Source organism: Urtica dioica, chromosome 12, assembly GCF_054948205.1.
Source record: "Urtica dioica subsp. dioica isolate 48M chromosome 12, U.dioica_male_clone48M_v1_H2, whole genome shotgun sequence".
NCBI classification, from domain to species: Eukaryota; Viridiplantae; Streptophyta; class Magnoliopsida; order Rosales; family Urticaceae; genus Urtica; species Urtica dioica.
Genome location: NC_142767.1, coordinates 13,953,167 through 13,979,687, shown reverse-complemented (window position 1 = coordinate 13,979,687; position 26,521 = coordinate 13,953,167). Strand labels below are relative to the sequence as shown.

The 26,521-nt window shown below is 34.6% G+C and overlaps 3 protein-coding genes across 3 annotated transcripts; all 3 read left to right on the top strand.

The window, feature by feature from the left end:
- The first annotated feature begins 2,540 nt into the window (after window positions 1–2,540).
- LOC149379346 (uncharacterized) lies at window positions 2,541–3,890 on the top strand. The gene is made up of 2 exons (XM_089602238.1): window positions 2,541–3,387; window positions 3,493–3,890. The coding sequence occupies exons 1-2, from the start codon at window positions 2,713–2,715 to the stop codon at window positions 3,586–3,588; spliced, it is 771 nt and encodes a 256-aa protein (XP_089458364.1). The 5' UTR covers window positions 2,541–2,712; the 3' UTR covers window positions 3,589–3,890.
- Window positions 3,891–6,892: 3,002 nt separating this feature from the next.
- On the top strand, window positions 6,893–10,007 carry LOC149379345 (protein TONNEAU 1b-like). Its single transcript, XM_089603747.1, has 8 exons — window positions 6,893–7,115; window positions 7,502–7,634; window positions 8,413–8,501; window positions 8,633–8,755; window positions 8,911–9,044; window positions 9,138–9,163; window positions 9,247–9,406; window positions 9,656–10,007. Exons 1-8 carry the CDS (start codon window positions 7,029–7,031, stop codon window positions 9,705–9,707), a joined length of 804 nt encoding a protein of 267 aa, XP_089459873.1. The 5' UTR covers window positions 6,893–7,028; the 3' UTR covers window positions 9,708–10,007.
- Window positions 10,008–13,653: 3,646 nt separating this feature from the next.
- LOC149379344 (putative adenylate kinase 6, chloroplastic) lies at window positions 13,654–16,872 on the top strand. The gene is made up of 4 exons (XM_089604213.1): window positions 13,654–14,192; window positions 14,404–14,535; window positions 15,414–15,686; window positions 16,311–16,872. Exons 1-4 carry the CDS (start codon window positions 13,956–13,958, stop codon window positions 16,449–16,451), a joined length of 783 nt encoding a protein of 260 aa, XP_089460339.1. The 5' UTR covers window positions 13,654–13,955; the 3' UTR covers window positions 16,452–16,872.
- Window positions 16,873–26,521: the final 9,649 nt, after the last annotated feature.

Genomic DNA, 26,521 nt, shown 5'->3' with positions numbered 1-26,521 from the left:
TCGCAAAATACGACATAATTTTAGACTAATTTTTTTTTTTTTATGAAATTCTTAAAAATTGCCCATTTATCTTGAATAATGCAAAAAAAATTTAAGTATGATTTTTATATTTATATGTAATATATATATAAATTTGTAACTAACTAAATCATCTTAATCTTAACGTTTTGGATTTAGCCAACGTTTAGAAAGTTATGAGAAAATAGCCAAATCTATGAGGTGATAGTTGGGGTAATGGGTTAAAATTCTCAAAGTGTCCTTAAAGCAATTTAAAGGTTTTTATTTTTCTTCTAGATTCGTCACTTTGTCTCTCTTTTGGTTTTGAATTCGTCACTTTCTCTCTCATACTTTTTTTCAAACATTTTTTTTCACCAAAACTTCAAAAATCCATATATATCTCATATGAACTCGAAATTGAATGATTTCAAATCCTACAGATTCGTGGCGCCGAGATCTTCAAAAATAGACCCATTGTGAAAATAATTTTAAATGCCATAAATGTAAAAAAAAAAACACGTTACTGCTTTAGATATGGAAATAACTGAAAATTTTCGGAAATCATCTTGAAATAAATGGAAATTTATTAAATATTTCTGGAAAAGTCATTACAAGCACACGTAAACATGACGCATTAAATATGATTTTTCATCAAACACAATAGATCTATTTTTGAAGATCTAGGCGCCACGAATCCGTAGGACTTGGAATCAATCAATTTCGAGTTCATATGAGATAGCTATGGATTTTTGAAGTTTTTATGGAAAAAAAATGTAGGAAAGAAAGTAGGAGAGAGAAAGCGACGAATTCAAAACCAAGAGAGAGAAAGTGATGAATTTAAAAAGATAAAATCATAAAAGTAATTTTTATTAGCTATTACTTATGCCACCTAGGTTGTTTGACTATTTTTCCAAAAGTTTTCAAACGTTGACTATTTCCAAAACATGAATATTTTTGTTGGCTATTAAACTACAGTGCATATATATATATATACATATACTATATATAGTTGCGGTATGTTTAAAAATTGTGGTGTACCTTATGCGGTACAAAGTTACCAGTAAAATCAAAACTGCTCCGCGCCAAACAGTATTTTAAACCTTACTTTAAAACAATCGACATTTCATCATTGTGAATTATTTTTTATTTTTTATTTCCATAGATCTTCATTTTCTTGCATGATTCATAATCATGTATTGAATCCATTATTAACTGTTGATGTCGTTTCCGAGCCTCTACAATCACGAAGAAAACAAAATATAAAATTATAGGTGTTTGTTTTGATTTATTAATGTTGATCCCGGAAAAACGTCGTATAAGAAACAAGAAAAATAATTAAATATATTTATCGAATAAACGAATAAAGAAAGTAGGTTGTTTATTTATTGATCAAACTGAAATATACAGAAATGAGCTCACTGGTCACCGAAGTCAATTGTTTAAATCCTCTTGGATCGAAGATATTTATATTCGAGTGAAGTGCGGAATCTTCGGAGATACGTGTAGTAGACTTTGTCATGTATTGCCTCGTCCATTGCCACATCGCTTCTTTGTTTGAATGGGTTAGGGGGAAGTCGCCAACCTTCCAGGTTTGTAGGCGATTGCATCCCTTATGTTGACCTCAACTTCATCAGGGCTTGTTGCAGAAATGGGTTGAGTCAGGTTGTTTGGGCCGGGCCCAAATGATCTCATTATTTAATATTCCATTGAGAATTAAATATTTGAATATTGGAAATTATTCGATTTGTTAAATGATTTTCTCTTTTGATATTGGGCAATTCGGCCCAATTTCTGAATGTTATTGGACCGAATTTATAACCCCACAATCAGCCCCAGTATGTTTAATATTTTTAAATATTAAATATACTAGAAGAATAATAGAAGTTTAGATCGTCCGATTTATGTGCGGGGAACCTGATATTTTGAAATATTGATCTCACACGTTCTTTTACACGTGGCGCCTTGCTATAGCGCCACGAAATCGAAGTCTGATTGGCGTGTCGGTTAGGGTTTCCTTGGAATCCGAGGGATAAGATTTGATTTTAATATAGAATTTGTATCGTGAGTTCGCTGATTGACTTCGGTGACCAGTCGATCAATAAATAAACATCCTACTTTCTTTATTCGCTTATTCAATAAATATATTTAATTATTTTTTTTGTTTCTTACACGACGTTTTTTTGGGATCCACACTAATAAATCGAAACAAACATTTACAACTTTATATTATGTTTTCTTCGTGATTGTTGAGCCGCCTGATTTGCAGCTCTTAATCTCAAGAGTGTTAAATTTTGATTATAAATTGAATAGGTTATTAAATTTTATTTAGGTACACCATCTAAAGGAATTATTGTTTATTTTAATTTGCACTAAATAAACGTTAACATTTTTAATTCCTAAAAAATAATAAATTGACATTAACCGCGGAAGCGAGACCCGGGATTCATAGCTAGTAAAAAAGAGAAAGATTAAAGGAAGATTTTGTATAGGGCATGATCTTCTGATTATAATTGTTGTATGCAAAGTAATACCCCAAAACATGTAAAAAAAAAACGTGACCCAATTGTGATTTGTTTCTCATAATAGTTGGCAGAATCCACCGAATCGCTAATTTCTCTCTTCCAAAACCAACTTTCCCAAATAGCCTCAGCAGTATTCGTTTCTCTAAATAGGGAGCGAAAAACAGAGCCAATTTCCGATCAGCTTTTTCACAAAATGTCGGGCAAAGTCAAGCCAACCATGAGCCTGAAGCTTATGATCGACAGAAGGGAGAAGCGCGTCCTGTTCGCGGAGGCCGGGAAGGACTTCGTGGACTTTTTGTTCTCGCTCATGTCACTCCCGATCGGCACCGTGATCCGGCTTCTCTCCTCCGGCGACATGGTTGGCAGTCTCGGAGAAGTCTACCAGAGCATTCAAACCCTCGGGGAAGCTTACGTGGAATCGGGGGCCAGAAAAAGCGATCTGCTCGACCCCAACAACGCCACGGTCTACGACGGCACTGCGAAGCTTCTCTTGCTCTCTAATGGTTTCATGTTCCAAGGGCGCTCGTTTGCGCCGAGTATGGCATCTTCTTTCTACGGTGGAAATGGGTTCTCTGATGGGGTCAAGTTTCAAGGGAGTCCGTTTGGGACGAGTAAGGCATCTTTTTCCTTCGGTGGAAATGGGTTCTCTGATGGGGTCATGTCCCAAGGGCCCTTGTTTGGGACGAGTAAGGCATCTTGTTCCCACGGTGAGAATGGGTATGTGAAAGAGTGCGTGACTTACATGGTCATGGACGATTTGGAGGTCAAGCCCATCTCTAATATTTCCACTCTTGCTCTCATTAACAAGTACGGCATTCGGGAGATGGGTGATCTTCAGGAAAAAGTTGTCTCCATTGGCAGGAAAGAGGTGAGTTTGGCTTGGAATCACTCTCTTCTTTTTTTATTGTTTATCTCAAGCGGGCTTGAAGTTTCAAAGAGAAAGAAATGTTATTAGATGATATTGACTCTGCAGGGCTTGAAGTTGTTGAAGGCGTCGTTGGAGTCCAAGACTGTTCTCACCAATGTCTTTTTGGGCCGTCAAAGCAGTGCTGCCCCGGTCAGCCCTTAGTGATTTTAGTAGAGGTTCATGATATGGCAAAAACCAAATCATGCTCTAGTTTCAATTCTCTTATGAAACTTCTAAGTGGTTAATGATGTATTTTGGTGATCTTGATATGTAAAACTGTAGCTGGATCATTTCGTTAATGACTTTTCCTGCTCTAGTTGCGACTGTCACACTTTTACCAGAGCCGAGGATGTTAATGTGTTGTCACCCTCTCATTAGTCGGTTTTGTGATTCTGTTAAGGTCGTTAATGACGCGTATTTAAGCTGTTGATAGCTTTCTTCAAAGAATTGAAAGTTAATTTCAATCTTTCTTTCTCCGATTACTTTCGTTCTCTCTCAACCTTCTTCGATCTCATTCTACGTTCTAAAGGAGTCATTATGTGGAAACGAACACCTCTTGATGTTGTTGTTGTTGAACCAGCAGTGAAGGAGTCATTCACGTCAAGGTTGACGGAGATTTGGAGTCCGTACTATTGCCGAGTTGTCAGAGCCAAAGAAGAAGCGAGGATCAACAATGCAGCATAGTAGGCAACGTTGTCTGTGAAAAGTATCTCTAATTCCGGTCATTTAAGTTAAATGAGTGTTATACTGATTGTGACCAACTTGTGTTTCAGTTTAATAACTACGATTTCATCATTCTATACTATTGGAGTGACATAGTCATTTCTCATCAAAACGACATTCACTCTCTTTAAATACAATGTCGTTTCTTATGCGTTCCCTGTATTTGATTTTCCCTCTCTCTCTCTCTCTCTCTCAATCGAGTATATAAAGTTAAACTTAGTCACTTGTATTTTCAATTCATTCAATGAATCAAGTTTCATTTTGTTGAGCCAAACACTATTTTGTTAATATGGTATAGAGCTCTTTTCGTTCTAGCTTTGATCGGAGATCTTCGTCTTCTCCGATCCACATTCTCTCTTTTTCAGATCGCTGATCTTCGTCTCCTTCGATCACCATGGACAATTAAGCTGCTCAACAATTCGTTTCCTTCTCTCATCCGATCGCGTCTAAGCTTGATGCGAACAACTACATAATATGGAGAAAGCAAGTTCAAGCAACTTTGCGTGGTCACACACTATGAGGGCGGTGAGAAAAGATATATTTTACATCCCAGATATCGTTTTCTTTAACAAACGACAAGCCCGAAGTATTTTGAGCTATATTTACATCTGCGCCACCCAAACGGCATGCCACCCAGATTTACAAGTGAGCCACCCAAGCAACAGTTTAACTCAATAGACGACAAGTCTGCTTGGTGTCGTTTCCTTTTCAAAGGACCAAGTATTTACAAACAGAGGACCGACCAAACCACAGATATTGCACTTCCATCGAAGAGACAACAATCCAAAAATTTCGATAGTAAAAAGATCAACCTTCACCATGGTCGCCGGAAGCGAGATCTTCTCCCTAGAGATTTCCAAGAACGAAACCCTAACCAAGTCCTTCCGGCCAGTGATCGAGGTCAAGGAAGAGACATAGACCATTGAAGGCGAATTCGTGGAGCTTTAGATCGACCGAAAAGCTGTCGTCAGAGCGGCGTCAAAGTCTCGGAAGCTGACTTTGAAGTCTCGGAAGCTGTCCCAATAACTTTATTTCGATGAGTTGCAGAGGATTTTGAGTGACTTTCTACATCAATACATATGAGCGGAAGAAGGTATTAGTGGTGGAGGATGCTGACGGTGTTGAATCTGCCGTTACAGATTCACATAAGGTTGAAGGTTAAAAACGAAAAACCAAAAAGTTGACATTACGTGCATGCAATCATCCGACGCAAGCAAGACTTGTAAAACCGGATCTCAGTTGTGAATTGTATTTAAAATAGGCAAATCACAATGGTGCAACATCAATGTTGTAAATCAATGGTGCGGCATTAAAACATTTGCCATATATAATATTTATAATTATACTTAATAACTCATGACGTTTGGGAAAGAAAATGGCAAACATTGATTACCAAACAAAGGAAAAAGAGTCTAACATCGTTTATGCAAATGAATCACATTATTTTAAAGCATTATAAATAAAAAAAAGGAAAATGGACAATTTATCAATCCAATTAAAGGCTTTGGGCCTGCGGGAATATTGGGCACGAAAACAATAAACCTTTTTTGTTTGCCTTCTACACGTACTTACAAGCACATATCTACAGTCACATAAACAAATTAAAAATCACGTAAGCCATATTTACAGGCACATACACATAAGCAAAAGCATAATACGGTACACTGAGCTGATACAAATTAAAAGTCATCTCAAGCCATATTTACAAGTACATTCACATAATCATAAGCATAATACGGTACCTTAGGCACATAAACATAAACATAAGCATAATACGGCACATTGAGCTTGCATTAGTTGTTGCAATCATCTTTCAATGATATTTAACAAACGATGTAACAGTTTCATAACATCTAAAACTTCTTTGCGCTCTTTCTCAATCCTAGTAACTAGGTCGGCAAGTGTGAACCACGTTTTTTTTTGTTTTGGAATCAAATTTCTTCAGTTTTCAAGAACTTTACAAAGCTTTATAAACCCGATCTTGCGACAAAATAAGAGTTAAATAAACACAAAATCATATTGTATTGAAAAAAATCTGCATACCTTTCTGCTTCTTTATGCTATATATCAGCTTCATTCCTCATGCCTTTGTAATATCCAGTTCTCTTGTCGTCGTCAATAATACTACATACCGAGGCAAAATGCTCCTTCATCTCAAGTTGGTGTCGGTGATTTTTTAACTTTAAGTTGGGGCAAGGCTCGATTCAACCAACGCCTCAAATTTTGGAGGGAAAAATGATAGAAATAACGGTTTTGGAATGTAACATTTTCAGTAGCTTTTAATTTTTTAAAAATAACGTTTCAAACGGTAAATAATTATTTATCCTAGTATATAATAAAAAAAATCACAAAACATCAAGAAAAATAACCATTTATGATTTAAAAAAAAAACGTTATATTTGTAGTAAGAAATTTAAGAACGTTATTCTCGCTATAAATATATATGAAAGAAAACGTCTACCATAGGCTATTACCACAATTTGAAACTTGGTAGGCCTTAAAGGCCAGGCTGTTGGGCTTCAAAAACCAACACTCTAAGTGGACCTCATTTGGTATTTGTGGGCTTGCCCTTAAAGTGGCCCAAACTCGTTAAACGAAAGTAACCCGAGCGACAAACGCATTACTAAGTGGACCTTATTATTAATTTTTTTTTCCTGAAGGACCAAGTTGACCTTAAATGACCAGAATAACCTCTAGTACTCACTGCTCTCTCTCTCTCTCTCTCGCGGACAATAAAAAACTTAACAGCTGAACTTAAGCAAAATTAAAATCACAAACGAACCATCTCTCAAATTTGCACCGGCTAGAGAGAGAGAGAGAGAGAGAGAGAGAGAGAGAGAGAGAGAGAGAGAGAATTGGGAGTGAGAACGAGAACGAAAATGGACGATTACACGAGGGAAATGATGGACCTCAAAACCCTAGTTACTCGTACCCTCGAGAAGAAGGGCGTTCTTGCCAAGATCCGGGTATAACTATTCTATTCCCATCTCCAATCTCCCGTTTTTTTCACAATGATTTTCTTTGTCGCGCAATTTTCTAGCTGGATCTTCTCGAAACGCTTAGACTCATTTCAGAGAGAAAATAGGATGTTCAATTTTTCTTCACACTTTGTGGGCGGTGCTTTGGGTTTGAATTAGTCGAATTTTCGTCTTAGGGTTTTGTTAATTTGAAATTTTCGTATGAGTTCTCGTGTTAACCCAACATTGGTTACAAGCTCCAAATTCACTAATTTGGCTTGCATTTGGAAACAAAAAAGGTTTTGATTTGAAATACTTGGTGGTGTTCTGAAAGATTATTAGCTTTCTGTGACGAAACATACATACGTTGTCTTTATTAGCCTCATTGTTGGTAGGCTGAGCTGAGAGCGAGTGTTTTCGAGGCAATTGAAGAAGAGGATCGGGTGATTGAGAAAGAAGAAGGTCTACCTCCAGCTCTACTTGGGAGCTGTAATGACCGCGCTAAACAACTTCACGCTTCTCCTTCAGGTCTCTCTCTCTCTCTCTCTCTCTCATGTCCCTTCATTTCGGTTGGTAACTACTGATTATAATTTTTTGTCAAGTGGGGTGTCATTTCCAGCTGCCTTGGTGGGGCTTTACTCTTCATCTGTTTCACCCAGAGTTTTTTTTTTTTTTTTTTTTTTTTTAAAATTTTTTTTACTGTATATGATGATAATTGGTTAACAACTAAGTACTAACAATACTGATTTCATAATGAGAAATATGTCTCATTAGGAAATAAAAAGCTTCAGTCTTAGCACTTTTTTTTTCGGTACCGGAAGTTCGCTACATTATATAAAGCGTTTCACTGTTAGGAGAAGGAACATAAACTTATGTGTGCATAGTGAGTGTTTTTCTATCTCGGTAACATTGTCCTCTTTAAGGATCAGAAGTTATGAGATTCATAAAATATTTCATTTTTGGATGTTTGTTTGTATTGGACTAGTTCATCGAAAAGAGAGGAAATATGATTTAATGGAAATAAAGCTTTTTGGTTCCAGTCTTATTTTTTTTTTCTTCATACAAATGTTTATTGCAGCCGAAGACTTTGATTAGTTTAATGATGTAAACAAGCTGAGTTTATAGCATAAACTGTGATCTCACTGTTTCTTGATTAAAAAAAAAAAATCACTGATTGCTGTTTTCTTGTTGATGTGATAAGTTGTAAGGATGCAAATATATGTAACATGATACAGCGAACAATTATTATTTGTGTGCTTTTTAGCTTTTAGTACTTTTTAAGTTGCTCACTGATTTCATTTTGCAGGAAGGTTGCTTACTGCACTACTATGTGAATACCTAGACTGGGCACAACTAAACCACACAATGAAAGTTTATCTGCCAGAGTGTAATTTGGTAAACAAGTAATTTTTTATTATGCATGCATGGTCAAGTATCAACACTGGTCCGTTCAAAGTAATTTTTGAATCGCATTTTTGGTCCCCTTTCCCGATGTAACGGTGATTTATTTAACTTGCCAAGTGCAGCAAAAAGACTCTTGGAAGACTGAGTTGAAAGAATTCAGTAGCAAGAATGGGTACGATCTTAACAGAAACGGGGATAGTGGTCCGTTGCTGTTGGACGTTCTTGAAGGGTTCTTAAAGTTTGAGGTTAGACTTGGATATAGATAATATTCATGTTCTACTTATTTGAGGTCTAATCCAAGTCAAGTTGAGTCATTGGTCCGGCAATAGTGTGACCCAAAAACAGTTTGTTCTAGTTCTACCTATAGTCGATAACACCGTATCTTTTATTCAACGAGCAGAATTTATCCCAAGCAAGAGGTACTGGACGGAGAATAGCCACTTCGGAGACAGAGAGCTTATCCAATATAGACACCCGAAATGCGCGTAGGCCATCTTCATCATCCGTTGCTGGCGGACTCCCTCCACTCGGAAGGTGTTTAGTCAACCTTTGTGTTTCAATGTGTCAACGAGCTTTTTTCATTTTTGACTGTTGTATTAACTGATATGTTATTGTTCTCGTTCGCAGGCCTCTCCCTTCTGCACAGTCATCTGGTGAGTGGCGAAGCTGCTCTGTAAAAGTCTGTTAAGTTTATTTAATGCCTTTCGAAATTCGGCTGATACATTGTGCATTCAAGATAGGAGAGGTGGTGGATCTTCAATGTTGGGCTACAGGAAAGACGAGTATAATTGGAGGTACGACAGCGACGAGCTTCCGGAGGATGTCGTTCGAGCCTCAACTGCCATGGAAAACCTTCAACTCGACAGAAAAGCTAGGAATCTAACGACGTCTTGGCGGTTTGTTCTAAAGCCTTTATAAGCTATTGATTCTTGTTTTAACTATTTACCGTTTCAAAACCTGAAACCAGTTTAAACTAATGATGAAAATGTCACCGATGCCTGACATTGTAGTGACCCATTTTTTTTTTTTGGTGTTTTAGGGTTTACTCTTCTACAATGTAGTGAAAGAATTGTAAAACAGAATCAGGATTTTTTTTTATTTTTTTTCAACTTTGTTAATTAGTTACGTTTCTACTCTGTTTGCAGGCACGCCGGAGATGGGATGAGTGAGGATGATGGAAGGTCGGACCATAATTAGTAGCTGATTGATGACATGCTTTGTATTTGCTTCTCTGTATTTTGTTATCTTCAACATCAGTAATGGTCATCAAATGAAGTTAGCGTGGTGGTGTTATGTAAGGGTATATTTATTGTACTCTGACGTGAGTTAGTGTTGTTAAGTGTGTTAGTTTTATTTTTTTTCCCCTCCCCAAATTTGAAATTCTACTTCACTGATTTGTTATTGCTTACAAGTCTTACCTACAACTGATTTTGTATTTGAACTACAATTATGTAATTTTGAGGTCAAATATGTCAATGCCGTGTTTCTGTCCAATTATTTACTAGAGTGAAGTAAAGGTGAAAGTTACGGTAAGCAAAAAAAAAAAATCTGTCTTCTTAACCCTGTATTAAATCTCAGTTACTTGAAATGTTACTTGAAATTAATCAAGATTTAATTGAAAAATATAATGGTTGCCAATGATAGATAAAACATATTAAAAAAATCAAAACCCGAACGTTCGGGCTGTTACAAACTGCAAATCTTTTCGGCCGGTTTGATTTTTAATGATCGTGCAATCAGATTGAACCGAACAAACTCGATGGCGTTCATCATTTATTTTTCTTAAGATTGCAAATAGTTTATATGAATTGTTATTTAATGCTACAGATCCAACAATCTATCTTTTTTCATAAATATTAATGTGGCTTAATTAAGTTAAAGAGTACCAATTAAACTTTATTTATTGAGAATACATGTTGATCTGGTGATTAAGAGTATGAGCAATTTTATTTTAATATGTATACTTTCTAAAAATAAGTAAGACTTTGATTTTATTTAACATAACGTATTACATATAATATATGTATAAAGGATTTCATGCAAGTTATAAAATTATGCGCCGAAAAAAATAATTCGAAGAAACCAACGTAGACCAATTCGATTATTTTTGGTTTGGTTTGAGTTTTGAAAATTAAATATTAGTTGTATCAGTTCCGGGTTGATATCACATGAACAAATCGATTAACCCAACCTGATTAAACCGGGGTTCTAGGTCAAATTTTGGACCTGTTTTTTGATTTAATCAAGGATTTTTTTTTTATCATTATTATTTTTTATAGTGAAAATGACAGTTTTTTTGCAATCCAAAATTTTTTATTTGATAAATATACAAAAAGTTACAACAATTAACCATTTCGTTAAAAAAAATCCTCCCAAGTCAGATCTTAACGAGCGAGATAAGGCCTTAGCGAATGAAACTAATGCAGTTTGAAAATAAGATAAAATTACACATTATAGTTATTACCAGAAGACGTAGAAGCTTTGGCCTCTAACGATGCAAAACAAACTGCAACGAAATTTTCATCAATCTTTTTTTTTTTTTTTTGCATCTTCTTAGTCGTTTAGACGCATTAGGTTTTTTAGAATATCTGAGAGCATTAGTGATCTTCTCTCATTGAGAACACAATTGTTGTCACTCAATGCTTGCTCCGATGCAATACTTGTTAATGAAGTGGCAAACATGTCTCGTGCGATTAAAGCTAGTTTTGAAATAGTTCATTATTTTTTTTCACCATTTAGAATATCTAATTTTTTTCGAATTGTCTGTAAATAATTCAATTTCCAAATATCAAACGAGCTCATAAGATTATATTAGAAGGTTATGTCTCAGAATTATAAAATCAAGTTCCAAACACATGAATTCGATCAGATGAAGGGTGAGAAATTTGTTGCTACTATTGCCATTTATCTCAACATGTTCCAAAGTTAAAAAACGGCTCACGTTTTCCATCGCTCACATGGTCACTTTTTTGAAGTATATAATACAAGCAACAATTTTTTTTTTTTACTTTGACACTAAAAAATGTGCGCTCATACTTGGGATCGATTTTTTAAATGGAATTTTATGTGGTATTTAAGAACATTTAATCCTAGGTAAAAATTTCATCACCGATGTCGATATCACATTTAGACTGGCCACTTGTGTTTGATTGCGTGAAAATGTGAAGAAAGAAAAAAAAGAAAAGGAAAATGAAAGCTTATGTCAAACACAGTGCGTCCGTTCCGAACTCTTTGAATATATAACTTTGAAAGCTGAAGAAGAAATAAAAAAAAAAGGAAAATAACACATTTATACCCTGTGTTTTAGTGAAATGTCGAGTTTAACCCTCAGTTTTCAAAAATGTCGAGTTTATACCCTCTGTTTAACTAAAATGACGAAATTATACCCTGAAATGAATAACAGCGTCACAAATCTCCCTTTCATTGATATTAACTCTTATATAAGAAAAATCGAATCAAATCTAAATCAGTACCCTAATTTCCAAATTCTCAATTTTGAAATAAAAATAGCCTTAAATTGAAATTAAATAATAAAACTCATACCGCCTAAGAAATGACTTCATTCCGTGTTCGAATCGTAACTCTAAATCTTGGATTCTCTGTTCGAATATGCGATTTTGATGACTATCAACTATCGATGTTTACCCCTTTGCCTCTTTCTGTGTTCTTCACGATTAAGAAACTGTTGTTTATTTTTTAGTTTTTAAATAAATTACATATATGACGCGAATGAATAAAGATAATTGGTGTTTATATTATAAATATTATAGTCAACGTCAATGAAAAGTCAATAAAAAGAATATTTGTGACACTGTTGTCTATTTCAGGGTATAATTTCGTCATTTTAGTTAAACAGATGGTATAATTTCGTCATTTTAGTTAAACAGAGGGTATAAACTCGACATTTTTGAAAACCGAGGGTTAAACTCGACATTTCACTAAAACACAGGGTATAAATGTGTTATTTTCCCATAAAAAAATAACTGCCCAAACATCAACTCAAATTTATGTTAGTTTAAATATTAATTAGACGATTTTTTTTATTACACCTACAAAGCTAAAAAAAAGAAGAAGGTAATAATGACAGGATATCAAATTATTAAATAATTCCCTAAACTACTGCTGATCAATATCAACTTACAGTTGCTTATAATTTATACTTTATATTTTCAAATATATTACACTTAAAATCGGTACGAAACAAATTGCCATGTAATCAATAATTGGCTATTTTCTAAAATGTCATAAAACGTTGCTTCTTTTGCCATCCATATGTCCATATGTTCCAAGTTTGTATATAAATTTTTTGGGGATGAAGTCAATTTAGAATTCTACTAATTCTTAATTCTTAGAGAGGAAAATATCAAGAATATCTCTCGTGTTTAATCGAAATACGAGATTTATCCATTCGATTTATAAAAATATCATACATATCATTTCAGTTTAATATAAATGACATATACCTCTCCTAAAAAAATGTTATATTACAAATATCATCATTTTCGTTTAGTTTTTACAAAAACAAATATAATTGAACTCCCTAAAATACTCTTAATGAAATAGTTTTTTTATTTTTTGATTATGTATAAAAAAAATTAAATCAAAAAATTTCTTTATAAAAAGTTAAGGATTTTTTTTAAAGAGAGTTTTTGATTTTTTTAAAATAAAATAGTAAATAAATATTTATTATATTAAGGGTCTTTCGGGGAATTCAATTTTTTTTTTTTTTTGGTAAAAAATAAACGAAAAAGATGATATTTGAAATATAACATGAAAGCCATATGTCATTGATATTAAACTGAAGAGATGTCTGATATTTCTAGAAATCGAAAAAATAAATCTCGAATTTCGATTTTTCGATTAAACACGATAGATTCTTTTTGATATTTTTTTAATAACTATTATATAGACACTTAGTTACTTATTCCTTTTTATTTTTATATTATTTTATAAAGGATGGTGACGTATTCCGTAAAGTTAAAGCTAGTAATTATCTTCCTAAACTCGCAAAACTTGTATTTATTTTTATATATCTTTTTATGCTCAATTTATACGTCCCTCCATAGTCCGTAATAGTAATTTCACATTTCACTCGGCAACACACGCACAATAGCACACGTGATGATAATCACATACCGACGTTGTGACCTCTCACATCACAACAGCTTTATTGATTCGCTGGAACTGTGAAAGTATCTCCAATGCCAACAACCAACCCAACCCTTCTTCTTCTTCTTCTTCTTCTTCTGTGATTGTGTGTACTTCGTAATCATAAATTACATCGTGATCTATTCACTTCTAAATTAATTCACAGCCATTAAGTACTTAAATAGTAAATAATAAGAGTCCCGCGAATAACGACAAAGCCGACAGCTTTTTCTTGATCATCAAGTTCAAATCCAATCGTTCGATTTCCCTTTCCTTCATTCAAAGTCACTTTTTCTAATGGCGGCTCTGAGGTCCTTGCGGAGAGCCCCGAGACGGTCTTCTCCGTTCGAGGTCCGGTGGCTGAGTCAGTCGGCGCCGGAGAAGAGGAACGTGCAGTGGGTGTTCCTCGGCTGTCCCGGCGTCGGCAAAGGGACCTACGCCTCTCGCCTCTCCGCTCTCCTCGGCGTCCCTCACATCGCCACCGGCGATCTCGTCCGCGAAGAGCTTGCATCTTCCGGTCCTCTCTCTCCTCAGGTCTCGCTTCTAGGTTTCTAATCCTTGTTCTTTACGAAATCCCCAAGTTTATGAATTGCGCTGAGCTTCGCCGAACCGACTAGATTGAATCGAATCGAATCGAATCATTCGATTAAAGACTCGATGATTTTGTCACTCTTATGATCGGATTTTGAGTTTGGCGTCATTTGTAGCTCCTATAATTTTTTTTTTATTTTTTTATTTTTTGTAGCTTGCAGAGGTTGTTAATCAGGGGAGATTGGTTTCAGATGAAATCGTGATTGGCTTGTTGTCGAACCGCCTTAGAGCGAGCTCCGACAAGGGCTTCATCCTCGACGGTTTCCCTCGAACCATTCGACAAGCGGTGAGGATAACTTTCTGTTTTTGGCAATGGAAGTTTCTACTTGCTGCATATAAGAGAGTTGCTTGTTTGTTTGTGGACTTATTTGTGTATCTTAGTTGCTTGGTTAGGCCGAGAAAGAGGAGATAGGGAAAGTGAAGATTATTATGTAAGGCTGATGAGAACAAATGAATGGACAGAAGCCTCGTATTTCTAGATGAATTGAGTGTTTTTTTTAGGCATTTGTGTTCATCGTCTTGTAAGTGGGTTTTCGGTGGTGACTTATCTCGCACTGCAATGGTGTACAACTAGAGTTTCATTTCTGGTTTTTCTTCTCTCTAGTTTTAAAGAAGAATTGGTTTTGATGGTGAACTTGGTGTTAGTCTAAGAACTACCATAAGTTTTGGAACAAACCCACGTACAAGCTCTCTGTACCATTGGATTGACAGGTAAAATATGAGGGAAAAGAAAAATTGAGTGGAAAATCAAATTTCTATGCCGTGTTTGAAATTCGTGGAAAGTGAGAGAGAATAAATAGGGGAAGGTGAGAAAATAGACAAAAATGCGAGTTCCACGTGTAGAAATTCCGATGGATATCATTTTCCACCCGATTTCATTTTATCTCTCTTTTTTCCTTTCCCTTATATTTATCCAAACAACACAAGGAAAATAGAAGGTATTACTCAATTTGGTTGATCAGCTTAATGTAAGGTTATTGTAATATACTAAGATTAGCTAGAAAAGAGTCGTTAGCTCAACGTTAAGCACGTTCTTCAACGCCAGAAAAATGTTGTAGGGATTTCAGTTGTGAATAGTCTTTGTTAAGTTTTATTATTTTTTTTTTCCTATGCTATTCGTATTTAGCGCACTGCGGTGATGACTACGCTATAACCATGTTGCAGGAAATTCTTGACGAGGTTACAGACATCGACTTGGTGATTAATTTAAAGCTTCAGGAAGATGCATTGCTTGAGAAGTGTATTGGAAGACGAATTTGTAGCGAATGTGGAGGGAATTTCAATATCGCGTGCATAGACATCAAGGGCAAAGATGGCAAACCAGGAATTTATATGCCCCCACTTCTTCCCCCTCCTCAATGTGCATCGAAACTCATAACACGGTCTGATGACACCGAAGAAGTTGTTAAAGAACGACTTCGCATATACAATGAGCTGGTATTTTTCCTCAATACTCTTACATGTATCCACAGACATTTCTTTCTAAATCTTACTTTCAAAAATAATATACGCCCTGTTGGCGCGTAATGTTTCTTGTTGTAGCTGTTATACAAATCTGAGACCATTTAGCCCTATCGTTTAGTTTTATAATTAATTTTCTATTAAGCTCTTCTACGTACTCAATTCTGGATAATCAGGTTTTTGAGGATAAAAGTTTTTTTTCAGATTTCAATAGGTTTTAAAATTATAATTTAAGACAGTAATCTTCCCAATTTTATCTGAAATAAGCCAAAATTTAAAGCTAGTGGTTCCACGTCAAATAATAAAAAAAAAATACACAAAAAAAAAAAATCCGGGGTTAACAAGGATATTGCAAGTCTGTAACTAGGCCATTTGTTTGTTATAGTACACAGGGAACATCTATTCATGTCTTTTAACTTGTTTCTATTTCAAGTCAAATCATAGAAACACCATTTGTCAGATTGTAACTAGTTGAGCTTGTTGAAATTATTATTATTATTTTATTTTTATTTTTTTTTTGGTTTGAATCACTCTGTACGCAATAATATTCGCATTCGGTCGCATATTATGCCACTTTTTTTATCTTCTCATTTTTGGCAGAGTCGACCTCTAGAGGATTTCTATCGTAGCCGTGGAAAGTTGTTGGAATACAATCTTCCTGGAGGAATTCCAGAATCGTGGCCGAAGCTACTTCAAGCTCTGAATCTGGATGACCCTGATAAACAGATCGCAGCAGCCTAAATCATTCACGGCTCTCTCTTTGACGCGGAATAGGTAAAAAGCTAGGCCATTCTTTTCATGTTGGACATACACAAGGAAAAAAGTAGGGAATATTGAAAATTAAAATAAAATATAAGCAAGGCATATCTCGGCAGCAGTGTAGATAAATAACATAAGTCTGCCGGGTATGTGGCAAAACTATTGATATTGGTCTTTGTTTTATTCGACGGTTTAGCATGACCGATCGATTTGTAGTCTGTGAGGTAAATTCTCTTCCTGTATGTTGGGGACTTATTCGTTACCTAGGACGTAAATTAACTATCAAACCCATGAAGAAAGTTGGGTTAAATATTTATGTTACTTTTGCAATTGTATTCTTTCTAGCATATGATTCCAACTGCTAAATTGATCAACTTCTAAGGTAGACTAATATGCAATCGCAGTAAGTATTGTGGGGATTGAGAAAACTTCATTTCAACTAAAATTATACTATTTTTTGTTGTTGTCTTGATACAATTGAAATAAGAATGCAAAAGCACGTTTGAATCTATTAAACATGAAACCGCAAGTGAACGGGGAAAAAAAAAAAGAAAAAAGAAATATGGTCTATAAGCGTGAGGAAAATGATTTTCGTTGTTGGATCAGCTGCTAGAAATCAAGTATGCTTGAGCTGGGTGAATAGATTTTAGGACGATGGATAAAAAGGAAAGGAAAGTGGTAACATATGATTGTTCTTTAAACGTCGATTTGTAGGATATAAAGAAAGATTAAAATCTCTCTCTAAAAAGATGAATGATTTCTTTATATAGTAATCATATTGATTGAGGTTATATTGATTTCCATCATTCTCAATCGAAATCGAAGCCTAAATAGGAGTGATTGATTTTGGTGGGCTCTATGAGAAATCAATCCCTCTCAATCTCTCCATCTTTCTATCATCTCTACTAAATAACACAATGAATTCATTTTCATAGCCTAATTCATCCATCTCAATCCATCAATATCTCTCTCACTCATATACCTTCTAATCAATTTATTATCGAATAATTAATATAAGGTTTTCTGTTTAAAAGTTATTATCATCTTTGGGTCCTCATGGGTACCTACCCCAATTAGACGAGAGGGTTAAATATAAAATAAAAATAATAATGATCTTTCTACGACATGTTTTTTTTAAGAATTCAAAATAACAATTATTTTGGAAAATGTTGTACTTATTATTTTTACCCAAAAATACAAAGCGTAAAATTACAAAATAAAGTGTAATTAATGCCACTTTTTTCACGCAAGTTACATCGTTGTAATTAATGACAACTTTCTCCGATAGTTAAATCCTTGGTTTGACCGGCAAAGCGTACATCAAATTAATTTAGAAAAATTATACGAACTAAACCACTTGAAACGTAAGGTATTGTAATATAGCTAACGTTTTATTGAAGTTTCAAATGTAACCACAAATGATGACGTGACTATATTAGTCATTTAACAAATAACTTTTATTAAAATCGGCTGAACATAAACATATATAGCCAATGTTTTGGTCGCAGCCAAATAATGCAGCTTTAATATACGTTAGCTTATATTGTTGATCCTACGTATTTATGGCATCCCCTTTCTTGGATCATCCGTGGACAATTTACTTCGTTCCAGACTCATTTGCATCTAATTTTTTTTTTCTTCTTTTGGGCGACATTTTTATCTATTACATAAAAATGACCGTGTCTAGGTAAATACCTACTCCATATTATACCTGTGCATCAGAAACTAGAATCTCATGAAGGGAGAGATGAATTTCCTCATGTTTTGTAACGCTAGAACATGTTATTGCAAAAAGGCATTCATCCATCTTCATCATCACACTCTTTATTCATTCTATCTTTCACTCTCGTTCGTTTATCATATTTTTTGCCCCTTCTTAATGTTCTAAATGTATTTTTTGTTTTGTTTTAAGCTACATTTTTTTTTCTTGTTCCTTGTTACGAGAAATAATTTGGTAAAAACAGAGGTCAAGAACTTAAAGAGTAGCATTATTAATGAACTCACGATAAGAGTCTAGGGTCAATAATGCAAGTGTAGCTGGAATATGCAATATTCCATTTCACCGATGAATAGAGTCAATAAGCATAAAATAAAGGAACTTAAAAGATAAAAAGACTGGTATCCAAAATCAAATAACTTTCTGTCCGAAATTTGCGTACTAGCAATTTATATTAAAAAAAAAAAATTCATGTTCTATATGTGATACTTTTTTTTTTTTTTTGAAAGGATGTTCTATATGTGATACAAAATTCAATTTGTAGAGGACAATTGTCATAGATATAGAAAAGATGCGCATTTTGACTAAAAAGTCTCTCTCTCCGGTCAGCTGCGGTCAATATCAATGCGGTCAACTGAAGATTTTAAGGGTTGAAATATGTTATTTGAAAATTATGTGTCTAGTGACATTTAAGTAAAGTTATACATATATTTAATGTTTTTAATTTTTTTACAAATAAATTAAATTAGACTCACTATTACACATAGAATGTGAAATTTCCCTTCATATTTCATAGAATAAATTTGAACATTAATTAGTCATTTTATCTTGGCTTTATTTTGTACAAATAAAAACACACTTTGTAGTACTCTTAATCAGAGTACATGAAATCGGCCGTTCGAAGATTTATTTTTATAAAAATAAATCATGTATTATAAATGATGTTTAGTTGATATTACAGACTTTATTGATGGATGGATATCCTCAAATTAGACGAGTAAAGTTGTCAAAAATTGTGGGTCGCTAAAGTGGCCAACCCATAACTTGTATCGTTCCAACTCCTGAAAGATAGACAATAAACTAGATGGATGAGACAAATGAGCTTAATTGATAAATAGAAGAATGCCTCTTCAAAGCTTGGACCATCGTCTTTGCGTCCGAGAAAATGGACATGCAACTTCACATCCAAAGTGAACGATAAACTAAGACATAGAGAAATACGCGACTGTTTTAAGGGTTGTGTCAAAGTCGCCACAATATAGTTGGGCAAATTAGGGAGCCGTCTTGTTTAAGAAGAGGACCTTCCATAAGCATCAAGCTAATTTGCTTGCTCACAATTTAATAAACTCTTATTTCTATCATGTTGTATACACCATAAAACATATTAAATAAGACACTAATACAAAGAAACAAATAAAAATATTAGCCACAAAATAAATCATTAATATGATTTTAAGTTGCAAGCTCCAACCTTGGGCAGTATAATAATAATAATAATAATAATAATAATAATAATAAAAATAAAAATAATAATAGTAATAATAAAGTATTATTTTACGTTTAAATCATTGGATTTCAGTATGCATATCTAAAGCCACAAAATGAATGGATGGCCTGATTGAGAAGCTGACATGGCAAATCTGAATAGTGGTGAATCTCCTTTTCCAAGTTGATGTCTGATCTCGATTTTGTTGTTTATGAAATCTTGTACCAAATGGGCATATTTTGCACAAACGCCATCCGTACATTGGAGCCATTTTACAAATTTCTTCACGCTTTACAAGGAATTAATGGCCAAAAAATTTCCAATAAAGAAAAAGTGAAAAAGCCAGGCAAGAGCAAATGAGAACCACGATAAGGATTAGGTCACATAGTACTAAGAGAGAAAGAGCAATGGATATAAATGCTGGGACCTAAGAACGATTCCAAAAGGTTAAGAAATCAAAACATCTCTTGTGAGGAATTCCAGAAAGAAACTCAAGACAAAGGCCACAAAAAAGAAGGTATAAGATGCAAAGTTTTTAAATTTTAAAAGAGAGTAAAAAAGGGGAAAAAAGTGGACACCCCAAAGCAAAGCCCGACTCACAAGTTGCCTTGTACAAGATTCCATCTATGAAAAGTCAATTGCATTAAATATTTCCTACCACCATTTTTTATTTCTTCTTCACATATTAGAATGGTAAATAAAACTAATTGGCCAGAACTCAACTCCGAATCCCTATGCCAAAGAAGCTGGAGCTAAAGGCTCGGGGGCTCTTAAATACAAAGAAACCAACAAAGTTCATAGCTAAAAGCAAAGACCACCATGTAAAACTGAGGATATCGGAGACGGTTATTTTAAGATTAGTCAAAACAAAAAAAAATCCATAAATAGCCATACAAATCGTGAGGTCGACAATTTTCACTTAGGAAGCTGCACGAAATCATCTATTCGACGGTTCTCACACGATCACTAAATAATGAGTCTGATCAACCCATGATAAAGGAAAAAAAACTATAAAGGCAAAACGAAAGAAGTTGAACGTGACGCTCTCTCATACACAACACTCATCAGTTACTCTTCGTCTACCAGCATCACCCTCATATTTTATTTACTTTTCCTCTTTATAGTAGTTGCATCTATTGTAAAGACAATCCGACCTGAATTCTCATTGGTGCTTCCTCATCGCCATAAACGAGTTTTCGCCAAAACAAATCAACCTCACAAATCAAATAAAATTGAAATTCTGTTTCATCAGGGACAAGATGTCGCACACAATGTAGAGTCAATGTATGCGACAATCTGTTCTAATGTAATACATCGATAAATAAAAAGTAGTGCATAAAAGTAAATGACACAACGATTGGTAACCCAGTTCGGTGCAATGTCACATACTCTGGAGAGCAGTTGTCTAGTGAAAAAAAAATTCACTAATCAATAAGTAGTCAATAGTACAACAATGAACTTATATGAATTATCTTAGATTCAAGGCGTTTTTCCAATTACTACCCATGAATTCCTAATCAGGCTCCCCCCTGAATCTGAGCTCCCCTCAATTCTACTCTCAAACACTCTCCAAGTGTTTGGTAATCTTCGATGTCAACGAAATCACAAAACCAAAAGAAGCTCTAAGGCTTAATAAGAAGATGAATAGCGTTCAAAGTATTACACCACATCCACCATTTAGTTTCCCAGTCCGCCGGTCTTGCACGTCTAAAAACTCTAATTGTATGAATGAATGCGCCAAAAGACCACTAAGGGCAGAGACTTTCTTTTATAGTGGTCTACATCTCTGGAAGTCGAAAATAAGGTTTCCTTACCTATTCACGCAGAGAAAATAAATGCAGAAAGTCTTCTGCTCACAATTTTCGCGCGAAACAGAAAACTTGCCGAAATTACAATCCTATGCTTAGCCGTCAAGAATGTTTCCAACAATTCTACACTGCAAGATATGTTGAGATTACAATTGTTACCAACAACACATGTAACAACAAAAATGTTTGTAAATATTTATTATTGAGTGTTTTGCTTAGCAAAATTTTCACCAAAACTCTCAACACAATATAAAATCACTTAAAAAAAATTATAACTAACTTACCCATATGAAACCTGTTAATTGTATTATAATAGAAGTTTGGTTAATCATTATAAATTAGTCACTCTCATTATTAAGTAATAGAAAGGACAATTTAAGCCTTTTTGTTTGATATTTATAACAGTTAATATTAACTTTTATGAGCAATTATAAACAAATACATGTCTACGAAATGAAGGGAAAAGGAGAAAATATAATCAAATACTAATTAAATAATTTCCTAAAAATTTGCAATGTAATCAATGTTATATCTTAAATTATAATTGGTTCAGGGATATTTTGAACATTTTGATAATTTAATAATGAGAATCGCTGATTTTTAATTATTAATTAAACGTTAGCTAAAATACAATTTTAATGTTCCAAGAAGTCATATATATACAAGACCCTTGCCGGTTAGGTATCTAGCCCAAATTGACCATCTGTTTTAAAATTCTAGTCCAACTATTACTTAGATTAGGTAACTAGCCCAATCCACTACCAAACAATATTATATTCCTATCTTACCCCTCATCAAATACACACCAAAATTTTCGCATCCGACTCCAAATCCTTCAATCCTCCGATATTGCCTCCGAACTCTCCGTCGATTTCGAATCCTTCAATCCTCCGATATTGCGTCCGACCTTCTTTTTCGCCACCAATTTTCTGATTTCGCCACTTCCGAAGCCGACGAAGCGTCTCCGTTCTCAGACTTGGAAAAAATGGTAAGTAAATATGATTTCCAATTCGATCAACCCATAGAACACCATAATCGAAACCCTACCCCACATCTCCGATCAACTCTGTTAGATTAACTATAAAATATGATAAATAATATTTCCAACTCGATTAACCCATAGAACACCATAACCAAAACTCTGAAACTTTAATGGTAAATAATATTTACATTTGGGCCATTCGATAGTAAATATTATTTACCATTCGAAAAAGCAAAATACTTGTCTCCGATTTGGCGAACTATTCCATGATTCAAATCCGATGATGAATAACTGAAAAAAATAGAACGAAGTTTTATGAAATCAAGGGCAATTTTGGAAGTATGAGAAATATGGGCTATTTCCCTAAATAAATAGATAGTTAGACTATAATTTAAAAGTCCCCTCTATAAGTAGGCTAGTTGTTTTATAAATATCTTACATATATTATGTTGAAATTTGTGAGAAAATAAAGTTAATATGTTCAAAATGAAACAAGAACTAAAAGTAAAGGCAACATAATGGACTAGCAAAAGATGTTGAGAGAGGTTGACGCCAAGGAACTAAATGCCGGAGAAATTCCCGGAAATTCGGCTTTAATTTCCATGTCCACGGGTCAACGGCCCACGAAGAGCAAGTATTTCGTTTCGTCGTCGTTTTTCGCCGAATATCGTCGTTTTTCGCCGAATATCGTCGTTTGCTGCTTATGTCGTTTTTAACTTAAAAATTAAAGCTGGACCTGAGATTCGAACTCCAGTCACACGCCTGGGACGGTTTGGATATACCAATGTGCTGAGCATCGACTTTGTTATAGTATGGACATGTTTAATATAAGATTTGTACATAAAAACCATCAACTTAATATAAAACATAATTAAAATATAAATTAATTATTGATAAATTTATATAACATTGTAAATTAAATTATAAAAAATATATCACATAAAAACTTAAAAATCTCATCTTGATTTAAGAAATAATATTTATATATATAAATAATACATAGATATATCCATATATATATATGTGTGTGTATAAATTTGTGTATTGGGTATAAATATGTTATGTGAGATTCAAATTAACAAGTTGTGCGTATTGAAATATTATATATTAGATTGGTGTATAAATAATTACGTATTAAGATTATAAAATATAGTTTCCAATGGATTGGTGAAATTAACGAGTTGTTGGTATTATATATTATATTGGTGCAAAAACAATTAGGTATTGAAGATTATAAAATGTAGTCGACATAAATTTCAAGTTAAAAAATTGAAAGATATATATATATATATATATATATATATTTAACATATTATGTCACATTATTTCCGTTCGGTTTTCCGTCGGCACGTCGAATTTCCATGGAAATCGGCATTTGAAAACGGCATTTTACTTGCCCATTTCCACAATTTTTCCGTTCGAAATTCCATCGGCATGACGAATTTCCGTAAATCAGGAGGCTCGAAACGACAACGAAATCGGCATTTTTTTCCTTGGTTGACGCACACTCACATCTATTCAATATTTCATTTTGTTTGTTTCCCCATTATTTTTTTAAACAACTATTTCTTCATTTCATCACTCAGATTATTTACCGGGATCAATGTGGTTCTATTTATCAAGTATTTGATCATACATATCATTCATTCGAACTCAAACATTCTATTGCATATTTCCTTTGTTATTAGCCGTCGTCTTAACCTGTCCTCGTTTCTTGGGTGCATGCCGGTCTTGCTTAATAACCGATTTTAAAATTAAGACAAGTATTATGCTTGATGATCATTCATATACACTCTTAATTCCACATCGAGACAAGTTATTAACCACACCAATTAATAAGAGTACTATTCAAATAAGACACTGACTATCGCTGAGAGTGCTTAAAAAAAAAGCACGGCAATGAGTTGGTGTAAAAGTTACACTTATTACAAGAGATGTTATGAATACTAAAGTACTAGTAAAATGTTGAGAAATTTTGAGGAAATATGAGAAACAGCGAGAAGAGAAACACGAATGGTCTACATGAGAAAATCTGCACATATTTTCATTTTTCAGTGATTTTTCAAGAAATATATGATTGCGAATTTAGTTATATATTATTTCCCCTACAGATTTCCATCAACTTTTCTACCCCTTCGAATTTTTGTAGAATGAGAAGAATATGTAAATAAATAGAATAGACTATCATATTTTTTCGGTACCAAAAATACCCGAAATGCGCTTTTTAAAAAAATCAATAACAAATCTTAGCTTTATTTTATTCATTTTTCCAGTAAACGGCTCTATTTGTACTCCTCTGGGCAGAAAACATGAAACTGATCGTTTTAACATTTAGTATAAGCCACGAAATAAAATCGGTACTGCTGGTAGGAATATTAGAGAGTTGTTGTACATAATAAAAAATATTTATTATCTAATCAGTTGCTGACTTTCGGCAAAGATTTGAGTGGCACTCAACAGAATTTGATAATTCATTCGTCTTATTCTTCCTTGTAGAATGAGGTATAATATCAATTAAGTTTGCCAAAATCGGAACGATAATGAATGAGAAATTTATCTCAAAATATGCTTAAAGAACACATTTGTTATGTGTAATTAAAGTGAAATTCAAGAGTATCACATTGGTTGGGGATGTGTGTTGTGGTAGTGTTTATATGTTATCCTCTTTCTTTAGTGGTCAAGCAAGTGCAAGGGAGGAGAGTGTGTATGAGTTATCTCTTAACCCCTCACGCGCGCACACACACACGCGCGCCGCCACCGAGCCGGGCCGGGCTTAGGTTTCGGGTTTCGGGAATGTCTCGGGCTTGGGCCTTGAGCCGATTCTTATCTTTATATTGAAAGTTTCACTTCATAAAGTTGTTAATTCCACAAATAACTTGAGTTGTTAGTGTGAGAATTAATTGTGCACGTGCATTAATAGCATGCTTTGAATGGCTTGGACAGTTTTGAACTGAGCCAAAACGTTTGCCATTAAGTTCGAGCTATTGGATTAATTGCCATAATGGCTGGACGGTTTTAAGAGGCTAAAAGTTTTTACCTCTCTGAGAGCCTGCCTATAAATAGAGGCCTCTAACTCTCATTCGAAGACATTTGAACAAACACAAATTCCCTCTTCTCATTCTCTCCTCCGAAATTGCTTTGGTTTATTTTGTAGTCGGTGATTAGTTCTGTTGCAGTGTTTAGTTCGCCAGAGAAGTTCGTTTGGTGTACCGTTCTTCTCGTCTTCCGCCGTTATATCCTGGGAGGTAAATTGCTCGTCGAATTCGACATCCATGGGAGGGAAATATTACTTTGGGAATCACTCGATCGAAAATACAAGACCGAGGACGCGGGCTAAAAAAAATACATCGTGGGCCGCTTGCTCGAGTTCAAAATGGTGGACAATAAGACGGTCGTGAGTCAAGTGCAAGAATTACAACTTATCTTTCACGAGATTAAAGCCGAGGGAATGACCATAAGCGAGTCTTTACAAGTTGCCTCCGCCATCGAGAAGCTACCTTCGGGTTGTAAGGAATTCAAGAACTACCTTAAGCACAAGCGAAATAAGATGAGTCTTGCAGATTTGGTGGTTCGCCTTTGCATAGAGGAAGACAACCGTGGCTCCAACAAGAGGTTCAAGACCATGTCAGAGAGAGCCAACGTCGTCGAGGATGATGAAGGCTCGAAAGGCAAGAGGCCTGCCAACAAGCTTGGGGCTAAAGGGGTTGCCTTCAAGAAGAAGAACCAAAAAAAGTTTGTTGGGAAATGCTTCAACTGCGACAAAGAAGGTCACCGCGTCGCAGATTACCGAAAGCTGCAAAAGAAGAAGAAAAGTGAGGCCAATGTCGTCGACACCGAGGGAGATGACCAATTTCTCGTCGCCGTGGTCTCCGAAGTAAACTTGGTGGAATCTGTTGGGAATATTACCCACTTGAAGATAATGAATAAATGATTACTAAATTCGATAATAAGATTACTTTATTAGCGTTATATGATTAGTGGGTTGAGTTCTAAACAATTAGAATCAATAACAACTATCTTCCATAGCCTCCGTATTAAACCGAGTCACGTGCTGGGCAC